The sequence below is a fragment of the Drosophila takahashii genome, chromosome 2R (assembly GCF_030179915.1).
Source record: "Drosophila takahashii strain IR98-3 E-12201 chromosome 2R, DtakHiC1v2, whole genome shotgun sequence".
Classification (NCBI taxonomy): domain Eukaryota; kingdom Metazoa; phylum Arthropoda; class Insecta; order Diptera; family Drosophilidae; genus Drosophila; species Drosophila takahashii.
Genome location: NC_091679.1, coordinates 31188333 through 31199687, shown reverse-complemented (window position 1 = coordinate 31199687; position 11355 = coordinate 31188333). Strand labels below are relative to the sequence as shown.

At 39.7% G+C, this 11355-nt stretch overlaps 3 protein-coding genes across 4 annotated transcripts; 2 read left to right on the top strand and 1 right to left on the bottom strand.

The window, feature by feature from the left end:
• Positions 1-176: 176 nt before the first annotated feature.
• On the bottom strand, positions 177-8261 carry LOC108055034 (protein lifeguard 1). Of its 2 annotated transcripts, none has more exons than XM_017138210.3 (3): positions 8122-8261; positions 1180-1385; positions 177-1122 (listed from the first exon to the last, which is right to left on the bottom strand). In XM_017138210.3, the coding sequence occupies exons 1-3, from the start codon at positions 8171-8173 to the stop codon at positions 517-519; spliced, it is 864 nt and encodes a 287-aa protein (XP_016993699.3). In that variant the 5' UTR covers positions 8174-8261; the 3' UTR covers positions 177-516. The 2 variants fall into 2 exon arrangements, with proteins under 2 accessions (XP_016993699.3, XP_070068658.1); XM_070212557.1 differs by lacking the exon at positions 8122-8261 and adding an exon at positions 5766-5855 and having other exon boundaries at positions 1180-1406.
• Positions 8262-8439: 178 nt separating this feature from the next.
• On the top strand, positions 8440-8868 carry LOC108055041 (uncharacterized). Its single transcript, XM_017138216.3, has one exon. The coding sequence runs from the start codon at positions 8527-8529 to the stop codon at positions 8827-8829; it is 303 nt and encodes a 100-aa protein (XP_016993705.3). The 5' UTR covers positions 8440-8526; the 3' UTR covers positions 8830-8868.
• A 106-nt stretch (positions 8869-8974) lies between these two features.
• On the top strand, positions 8975-11256 carry LOC108055029 (mitochondrial-processing peptidase subunit alpha). Its single transcript, XM_017138203.3, has 6 exons — positions 8975-9183; positions 9273-9651; positions 9719-10135; positions 10187-10327; positions 10386-10890; positions 10952-11256. Exons 1-6 carry the CDS (start codon positions 9131-9133, stop codon positions 11122-11124), a joined length of 1668 nt encoding a protein of 555 aa, XP_016993692.2. The 5' UTR covers positions 8975-9130; the 3' UTR covers positions 11125-11256.
• The last annotated feature ends 99 nt before the right edge of the window (positions 11257-11355 follow it).

Sequence of the window (11355 nt, the reverse complement as noted above, 5' to 3'; positions counted from 1 at the left end):
GTTAGGATGTGCAGTTTATCAATACTTATAACAATTTAGTCAAGCCCTAGTTACTTATTGAACGAAATCTACATGAATATCTGTGTGAATGTTTCCGTGTGTTTGCTGCGAGCATCGATAATTATAAAACCCTCGTTTAGTTACTGCCCCAACTGTAAATACATAAGAACATCAAATGGCATACATTTTGTGATTGTATTTTATAGTTACTCACGCATAGACAAACATATACAGTATATAAATATAAATGTAATGTAACTATCCTAGAAAAAGACGAGCCAAAAAACTAAGTTAATAAAATTCTGAATTACCAATACCAAATAACACCGATCTCGTTCTGACTCTGTAATTGGCAATAAATTGCATTTGATATTATATATCAGTTAAAGGTAAGTTCAATTGTAAATGGCACTTTTTAAGATTTTTGTAAAGCTGAAGCTGGTTATTTCTTTTGAAGGTAAACAACGAGTACAAATGCAATAGCTTGCTCTTCAGCGCTGCGGATAGTCTGTGTGACTAATAAACTTTCTCAAGAATCCGAAGTACATAAATGAATATGCGAACAATATCGACGTAGAGAGTGAGAGCTGCGAACACATATTCCTCGGGATCCAACTGTTCCGCACGATTGCCGCCGACTATGGTCTGCATGTCGTAGATCAGGAAGAAGCAGCCGATTGCGCCGCATAAGCAGGAAATTGGCAAGCTATCTACGAATTCGGGTAGCCAAAAACTACAAACGGACAGGACGACAATGATCATCACAAAGGTTATCATCAGCCCACCACAGGCGGTGTAATCGTATTTAGTTTGCACGGCGTAGATGCAGAGTGCGGTGACCAGAATCGTAGTAATTGCCACTGCTGCGAGAACAATATTGGAATCCATTAGGCTCGATGTGGCTCCCAGGAGCACTGACATGGTGAATGTGAAGATGGCCAGGCAAATCAGATTTACGGGATGCTTGCGTCTTACGCTCTCCACACAGACGATCATTATCAAGACAATAATGTTAACGATCATGGCCACAAACACGACAACGAAGTTCTGCTGCACAAACAGCTTGGTGGGCTCGTGGTAAACAAATATGGCCATCACAGCACATGTGAAGAGTAATTGGACCTGCAAGAATGAAACTGATCAAATGTCAAACTGGATAAATATTTGTATCTTACTCACCATGAGGATGCCAAAGACTTTGCGAACAAAGCCCTTGCGGATAGTTTGATCATCAAATATTATGTTTTTCACAATTAGGTCATGGCTAATCGTTCCAGATTCCAACTGTGGAGCAGCTTCGGGGGCCAAATCTTCCGTTTGTGATCCATTGGCCGAAGGAGGGGCTGGCAATGGAATCGGTGGGTACCGGTCATTGTTGGTGGGAACTGGAACAAACATAAGCACCACTGAAACATAGCATTTTAAACTACGATCGATGAGAATCCATTGTAAAGAAAAATTTATCTTAAGCTTTTCCAAATTAATACCTATATACATAGGTACTTAAAATCAATATGGCAATGTTTCCAGTTTATGAAATTTCAGATAAAATAATAATGCACATGTATGTATTTTTTTGTGATTTTTCTCTTGATGGATTCTTCGGTCGCTTTTTAAATCAATATTGATCCACTGAAAGAAAGAAAGTCTTTAAGCATTTTAAATCAATAATTTTTAATGGATTAAAAATATATAAGCCATAAGATGCAGAAACTAAAGAAAACGATATAGACAAATACCTCGACTATTATATACCCGTTACTGTGCTAACCAACTTTAGAACAAGAATTAGCGCTTACTCTGTTGACCAAACAAACAAACTTGCGTTGCGCAAGAACACTAAGAATATGCTTGAGAAATACAGCTTTTAAAGTTTCTGAGATCTCAACGGATCGCCACAGCTTGTGATCCTTATTAAGATTATGTTGGAATACCCCTATTCCTATTCAGAAATACCATTGAAATACCATTTAGTATATATCCTTTTTGGCTTTAATGAAGACATAGCCTTTGGTCATACTGACCGATCTTCTTTCTCTTTTCATGTGACCTTTTCTCGAGCTAAGTTGTGGTGCTGGTGTTGCGGTATAATTAAAACATAAATCATAACTACATCTGTGTCTTTACTGGGTATAATTAGCATCATAAACAATAGGTTATGGGCCCAGTCCATGCCTAATAAACAATAGATCTGCGAAACAGTTTATATAAAAAGTCTTATTTCAATTTCTTAGAAATTTCTAGTTCTTGTGAAATTGTGATTTCTTGTGAAATTACATTGAGTTGAGTTCCGCGTGTGTATACCTATACTTGTACAACTGCATATGTGTGCACAGTAAAATGGACAGGGCAAAACGTAATATAAAGCCATTCGATGGCGAGAAGTACGCAATTTGGAAATTTAGAATTAGGGCTCTTTTGACCGAACTGGATGTACTTAGGGTCATTGATGAGGATATACCTGCCAAAGTGGATGAAAAGTGGACGAAAGCAGAGCGTTGTGCAAAAAGTACGTTAATAGAGTACCTTAGCGATTCGTTTTTGAACTTTGCCACAAGCGATATAACTGCGCGTCAAATTCTTGGAAATTTGGACGCTGTATATGAACGAAAAAGTCTAGCGTCGCAGTTGGCAGTTCGCAAACGCTTGCTTTCTCTTAAGCTATCGAGTGAAATGTCCTTATTGTCCCGTTTTACTATTTTTGATGAATTGACAAGTGAGTTGTTGGCCGCAGGTGCAAAAATAGAAGAGATGGATAAAGTGTCTCATTTATTGATTACTTTGCCTTCGGCTTATGATGGTGTCATTACAGCAATAGAGACATTATCAGAGGATAATTTAACATTAGCTTTTGTTAAGAATAGATTGCTAGATCAGGAAATTAAAATTAAAAATGATAATAATGACACTAGCAGGAAAGCTTTAAACACGATCGTTCAAAACAAAAACTATAACAACAAAAACAATTCATTTAAAAATCGTGTAACTAAACAAAAGAAAATATTTAAGGGAAATTTTAAGAATAGGGTTAGATGTCACCACTGTGACAAAGAAGGACACATTAAGAAGGATTGCTACCAATATAAAAGAATTATAAATGAAAGAAATAAAGAGAATAAAAATTACGATAAACAAGCTAAAACCGCAACATCACAAGGCATTGCATTTATGGTAAAAGAAGTGCAAGAAAAGTCGCGTGTAGATAAATGTGGATTTATTCTTGATTCCGGTGCAAGTGATCATCTGATAAATGATGAGTCGCTGTTCATCGATAGTGTGGAATTGGTGCCGCCGCTGAAGATAGCTGTGGCCAAGCAAGGCGAATATATCTACGCATCTAAGCGTGGCATTGTGCGTTTGCGCAATGAGCACGAAATAACACTGGAGGATGTGCTGTATTCCGAGCAGGCTGCTGGAAACTTGATGTCGGTGAAGCGCCTACAGGAGGCAGGAATGTCAATCAAATTTGACAAGAATGGAGTAACCATTTCCAAGAATGGATTGACGGTGGTCAAGAACTCAGGTATGTTTAACAATATACCTATTGTTCAGTTTCAAGCATATAATATAGATGCGAAACATATAAATAATTTTCGATTATGGCATGAGAGACTTGGTCATATAAGCAATGGCAAGTTATTAGAAATAAAACGAAATAATATGTTTAGTGATAACAGTCTTTTAAATAATTTAGAGCTATCGGATGAAATTTGCGAACCATGCTTAAATGGAAAACAAGCTAGGTTACCGTTTAAACAATTTAAAGATAAAACACATATTAAAAGACCCCTATTTGTTGTGCACTCAGATGTTTGTGGACCCATTACTCCAGTTACACTAAATGACAAAAATTACTTTGTGATCTTTGTTGATCAGTTTACACACTATTGTGTAACTTACCTAATAAAACACAAATCTGACGTATTCAATATGTTTAAAGACTTTGTAGCAAAATGTGAAGCTCATTTTAATTTAAAAATTGTTAATTTGTACATTGACAATGGGAGAGAATATCTCTCAAATGAGATGCGTCAGTTTTGTGTTAATAAAGGTATTACTTATCATTTAACAGTACCACACACACCACAATTAAATGGTGTTTCTGAAAGAATGATTAGAACCATCACAGAGAAAGCTCGTGCCATGGTAAGTGGTGCACAACTTGACAAAAGTTTTTGGGGTGAAGCAGTGTTAACTGCAACTTACTTAATTAATCGAATTCCTAGTAGGGCAATAGTTAATAGCGTGATGACCCCTTACGAGATGTGGCACAATAAAAAGCCCGATTTAAAACATTTGAGAGTGTTTGGAGCAACTGTATATGTGCACAATAAAATTAAAAAAGGAAAGTTTGATGATAAATCATACAAAGCTATTTTAGTGGGCTACGAAGCAAATGGCTTAAAACTGTGGGATGCTGTTCATGAAAAATTTCTCGTTGCAAGAGATGTGGTTGTCGATGAAACCAATATGGTTAATTCAAGGGCTGTTAAATTTCAAACAGCATTCCTGAAAGATAGTAAGGAAAGTACCAATAAAAATTTCCCGAATGAAAGTAAGGAAAATAAAGAAACAAAATTCCCGAATGAAAGTAAGGAAAATAAAGAAACAAAATTCCCGAATGAAAGTAAGGAATGCGACAACACACAAATCCTGAATGATAGTAAGGAAACAGATGAACATTTTCTGAATGAGAGTAAGAAAAGAAAGCGAGATGATCTCCTGAATGAAAGTAAGGGATCAGACAACCCGAATGAGAGTAGGGAAAATGAAACAGCAGAATACTTCGATGAAACTGGATATGTTAAGAATCCAGTTGGAAGTGATGGTATTGAAATAACGAGTAGAAGAAGTGAGAGATTAAAAACAAAGCCCCAAATATCATATTATGAAGATGATAATAGTTTTGATAAATTTGTATTAAATGCTCACACTGTCTTCAATGATGTTCCAAATACATACGATGAAATTCAGTATAGGAATGATAAGTTGTTTTGGGAGGAAGCCATAAAAACAGAGTTAAGTGCCCATGAACTAAATAATACCTGGACAATCGTAGAAAGTCCTACACATAAAAACATAGTAGATAGCAAATGGGTATTTTCCGTTAAATATAACGAACTAGGAACTCCTACTAGATATAAAGCAAGATTAGTTGCACGAGGATTTACTCAAAAATACCGTCGATTATGAAGAGACTTTTGCTCCTGTAGCTAGAATTTCCAGTTTTCGATTTATATTATCGTTGGCAGTACAATATAACTTAAAAGTCCATCAAATGGATGTAAAAACAGCATTCTTGAATGGCACGTTAAAAGAGGAAATATATATGAGACTTCCTCAAGGTGTACAGGGCAAAGGTGGCAATGTATGTAAATTGAATAAGGCAATTTACGGTCTCAAACAAGCCGCTAGATGCTGGTTTGAAGTTTTTGAACAAGCATTGAAAGACTGTGAGTTTGTTAACTCTTCCGTAGATCGCTGTATATATATCCTTGATAAAGGTGATATCAAGGAAAATATTTATGTGCTGTTATATGTTGATGATGTGGTTATAGCTACGGGAAATATGACAACAATGAATAAATTCAAAAATTATTTAATGAAAAAGTTTAGAATGACCGACCTAAAGGAAATAAAACATTTTATTGGAATTAGAATAGAAATGTATGAAGATAAAATTTTCCTGAGCCAAGCTGCATATGTTAAAAGAATCTTAAGTAAATTTAACATGGAAAATTGCAATGCAGTTAGTACTCCCTTACCAAACAAACTAAATTATGAGTTACTTAATTCAGATGAAAACTGCAATGCTCCATGTCGTAATCTCATAGGATGTTTAATGTACATAATGCTATGTACACGTCCCGACTTAACTACTGCAGTAAATATTTTAAGTAGATATAGTAGCAAAAATAATTCCGAGCTATGGCAGTGCTTAAAAAGGGTCCTTAGGTATTTAAAAGGAACTATTGAAATGAAACTTATTTTTAAAAGAAATGCTGAGTTTAAAAATACATTAATTGGTTTTGTAGATTCTGATTGGGGAGGAAACGAGATTGATAGAAAAAGTACCACAGGGTATTTATTCAAAATGTTCGATCTAAATTTAATTTGTTGGAACACAAAGAGGCAGAACTCAGTAGCAGCCTCATCAACTGAAGCTGAGTACATGGCATTATTTGAAGCTGTGAGGGAAGCGCTGTGGCTAAAATCTCTTCTTAGTAGTGTTAATATCAATCTCGAAAATCCAATTAAAATTTACGAAGATAACCAAGGCTGTATCAGTATAGCAAATAATCCCTCATGTCATAAACGAGCCAAACATATTGATATCAAATACCATTTTGCCAGAGAACAAATTGAAAGTAACACCATTTGTCTTGAGTATATTTCCACAGAGAATCAACTTGCTGATATTTTCACAAAGCCACTGCCTGCCGCTAAGTTCTATGAAATACGACACGAGTTGGGATTACTACAAGATGACTGATCCACTGTTTGCTGATGCTGAAGTTTTTTTTATTATTTTGAATTTAATCGATCTTATGAAATACTTTTGTTCCTTTTTGTATAAGCATTAAGTTATTGAAATTTAAAATTCTTTGTAAACATATGTATATGTGAGATTGATCTGAGCGGGTTTTTCTGGGTTTTCCCCGTCTCCTTGCAGCAAATGCTGGATCATATAACTATTCCCAGAATGCACACCACCCACACTAAGTACATAACATTAACAAGTGAATATATTATGTTAAGTTTATAATTTTATAGATGTTATTTCTGAGGGGGCGTGTTGGAATACCCCTATTCCTATTCAGAAATACCATTGAAATACCATTTAGTATATATCCTTTTTGGCTTTAATGAAGACATAGCCTTTGGTCATACTGACCGATCTTCTTTCTCTTTTCATGTGACCTTTTCTCGAGCTAAGTTGTGGTGCTGGTCTTGCGGTATAATTAAAACATAAATCATAACTACATCTGTGTCTTTACTGGGTATAATTAGCATCATAAACAATAGATTATATATACTTTATAGGATATACTATTACATTCTTTCCGACTAAGTCAATATACCCTTTCCCTCTACAAGTAACGGGTATATAAATTTTTTCGTTAAAAAAACGGTTATAATTTAAATTAGGTACGTGTTAAACTAAAAATGATTCATTTGTTTAAATAGCGCCACAAAATAAAGTAGATAGTAAAATGCTTTTCGATATGGGAGCGGAACATTTAAAGTTATGAAACGTCGATATAATGATAATGAGAGTGACATATTTAATTTAATACAACGGTCCTATTAAGTGAGCATAGGGAATTCTTCTTTCTATCCTCTGCAACTCACGTACACTGTAGAACAGCGGTATGCACACACATATGCATGAGCTGTCATTGTATTTTAACATTATCAATCGTATCAATTTATTTAACAATTATATTATAGTCATTTTTTTTGTTGGACTGTATCATATTTATTGCAAAGCTTCTTGCTTCCCCTATTTTACCTCATACCGTCCTTTTCAATTTTAAAGTTTTAAAGTGTGATCTCCCCTGAGGAATTAGCTACATATATTCGAAATATCTCCCTCGAGGAATTAGCTACATAGCTGCATATATTCGAAATATCTCCCTTGAGGAATTAGCTACATAGCTCCATATATATTTAAAATACACATATTAAAGTTTCAATCTCTCGATATACCGTGGCCAAATAATACACTAATTTTAAAATTTGATAAGAAATAATTACATACAATGTATATTATACCTACATACATAATCATAAACACTACCGCCAGACAAATATGTGTATGCATATGTACTTAAAAATTGTATTTAAAGTACATCGAAGTCTTCTTCGATACAATCATTTGCACATTTGTATATACATTTGCCAGTATCCACATTTCAAGTTTTTATTAATCCAGAAGTACGCTTTTGTATCTTATTTATAACAATCGGTTTCACTCATTGCAAAAAACTTTTTCTTATCTCTTCTTCGAATATTAATTTATTTGACGATTCCAAGAAATCTGTATAGCATCCGCATTTGCATACAAACATATACATATACTCAAATTTGCAGTTTTTAAATATACTGCTAACAACTTACCGTACAATGCAGCTTTATCTACGATCCCAGTTGGTTTTTTAGGTGAATCCATGGCTAAAAGGTTTGTAGTTTTTGGAAGAATATGTGCTACTCCCAGGAGTGCTAAGTAAATAATAAGAAAAAATCTTTTGTATCTGTATCTCAAAATTAGAGGAAAGGAGTGGAAATGCCGGCATTGCCGGCTTTTATTGTTCAGTGCTGCCAGAGTTTCGCGCGAAATAGCAGCTGATTTTTGAATATGTTGATTCAAACAGTTGTCTGTCTATATGTATGTATATCAGCCATTGTAATGGTCAAAATCACTTCAGTTCACAAAAGCCACAGGTCCGCGAAGTCAGGCTTAAACGGGTTCGGCCAGCAAAAAGTAAAAGTCACCTGGCTGCGTGTGAGTGTAATTGTCAGATAATGAGTGTAATTACGATATTGCTCAAGACTTTGTTTGCGCTCGTATTGGCCATGCTTTTGGGATCTGAGACCGCGGCCTATGATCCCGATGATTCCAAGATAGCCGAATGCTGTTTGCCACCCGAGGGGATGTTCGAGGCCTTCTATCCGCGGGAAATGCACGGAATCCCCAACAGCGCCTCGCGTCCCGCCCACGGACATGGCAGCTTCTTCAAGCACCGCAACCCAGCGCTGGTCGACACAAAAAATGCAGCGGCCTATGGCTATCGGTTCGATGGCAAGAGGCGCTTCAATTTCGACTAGCCCTGACCTCCAAATCTGTCTTAAATCTGTAAATAAAGAACGCTTTGAAAAGTAAATATAACGATCTATTATTGTAACGGAAAATCGAAACGCAGGCGGGCTGGCAACCCTGCCCCGCGCGCAGCCCTGGATTTCGGTGTGACTGACACTTGAGGCAAGAGCAGAAGAAGAAGAAATCAACATTTCTTCTTCGAAATTCACTCGTTCAAAAAAGAATAAAAAATATGTTTCTGAATCAAATTCAAATATAAATCACGTAAATTTGTAAATACCGTTACCAAAGCCAAATCCCCAGCACAAGATGAACGCGCGCAGCATCGGCATGCTGAAAATGCTCAGGCACTCTTGGCGCACGTAAGAATCTCGAGGGGTGGTGAAAGGTGGTTGGGTGTTATGGAGCCGGCGAAAATTAATGATTGTCCCCCCCTCTCCCCGTAACGCAGCTTTCCACGCCGCATGGCCACCAAGGTGACCACGCTGGGCGGCGACGAGGTGGGCAGCGGCACCGGAATCGGCCAGATAACCGGCGGCGTGCGGACGAGCGATGGGCCACAGAAGGTGAACACGCCGTCCAAGGAGATCGTCACCCACCTGCCGCCCCTCACCGAGCCACTGCCCAACCTGCCGGAGGCCGTTTACGCAGCCCCGCTGGCGGAGAGCGCCATCACCAAGGTGACCACGCTGCCGAATGGCCTGCGGATCGCCTCGGAGCCGCGCTACGGCCAATTTTGCACTGTGGGCCTGGTAATCGACTCGGGACCGCGATACGAGGTGGCCTACCCCAGCGGCGTCTCGCACTTTCTCGAGAAGCTGGCCTTCAATGTGAGTTTGGTTGAGCTTCCCTGTTAAGTAAGATCTTCGTTTGCTTACCTGGCTTTCTATTCCAAAGTCCACAGTCAACTTTCCCAACAAGGACGCCATACTTAAGGAGCTGGAGAAGAATGGCGGCATCTGCGACTGCCAGAGCTCGCGGGACACGCTCATCTATGCCGCCAGCATCGACAGCCGGGCCATCGACTCCGTGACGCGTCTGCTGGCGGACGTCACGCTGCGGCCCACGCTCAGCGATCTGGAGGTGAGTCTGGCCCGGCGTGCCGTCAACTTTGAACTGGAGACGCTTGGCATGCGGCCGGAACAGGAGCCCATTTTGATGGACATGATCCATGCGGCGGCCTACAGGGACAACACCTTGGGCCTGCCCAAGCTGTGTCCGCTGGAGAACCTGGACCACATCGATCGAAAGGTGCTGATGAACTACCTCAAGTACCACCACTCTCCCAAGCGCATGGTCATCGCTGGTGTGGGCGTAAGTCTAGCTATCATGATATTGGACTCGGTTAATTAAAACTCTTGCCAGGTGGATCACGATGAGCTGGTGGACCATGTGCAAAGGTACTTTGTGGAGGACAAGGCCATCTGGGAGACGGAAGCCCTGGAGGATTTGGGACCCAAGCAAGTGGACACGTCCATTGCCCAATACACTGGCGGATTGGTGAAGGTGGGTTTTTTAACAAGTCTTTTGTTAAATATTTAAAAATCCATCGTTTACCCAATAGGAGCAATGCGAAATCCCCATCTATGCGGCCGCTGGTCTGCCCGAACTGGCCCACGTGGTCCTGGGCTTCGAGGGCTGCTCGCACCAGGACAAGGACTTTGTGCCGCTGTGCGTCCTGAACATCATGATGGGCGGCGGTGGCTCCTTCTCCGCCGGCGGTCCTGGCAAGGGCATGTACTCGCGTCTGTACACAAAGGTGCTGAACCGCTACCATTGGATGTACAGCGCAACGGCTTACAACCATGCCTACGCCGACACCGGACTGTTCTGCGTCCATGGCAGCGCACCGCCGCAGCACATGAACGACATGGTCGAGGTGCTCACCCGCGAGATGATGGGCATGGCCGCAGAGCCCGGGCGGGAGGAGCTGATGCGCTCAAAGATCCAGCTGCAGTCCATGCTGCTGATGAACCTGGAGTCGCGTCCCGTTGTGTTCGAGGATGTGGGTCGTCAAGTGCTGGTCACAGGGCACCGCAAACGACCCAAGCATTTTATCAAGGAAATTGGTAGGATCACTTAATGGTATTTCAAACTTGTCAATTAATATGATATGATATGATATTACAGAGAGTGTGACTGCCGCCGACATCCAGCGCGTTGCCCAGCGCCTCCTCAGCTCTCCGCCCTCGGTGGCCGCCCGCGGCGACATCCACAATCTGCCCGAGATGAGCCACATCACCAACGCGGTCAGCGGCTCGGGACGTTCCGGACTGGGGCGGCGGCTTTCCCTGTTCAAATAGCGCTGGTTGTGAGACCGCTACGATCTGAGAGATCAGCCCGCTTTGTTGGACTCGTATTTCACCATTTTGTACGAAGGGCAATCGTGTTAAGTTTAAATTGGCTAAAATATTTACCAAAATTCGATTCAGTTATTTTACTTAGCGTTTCTTTTGGGTGCTTGTGGGTTAAGTAATGGATTTGAAAAAGATCATTTGAACGTTGTAATCTTTGAAATATTACGTTAAACCTAA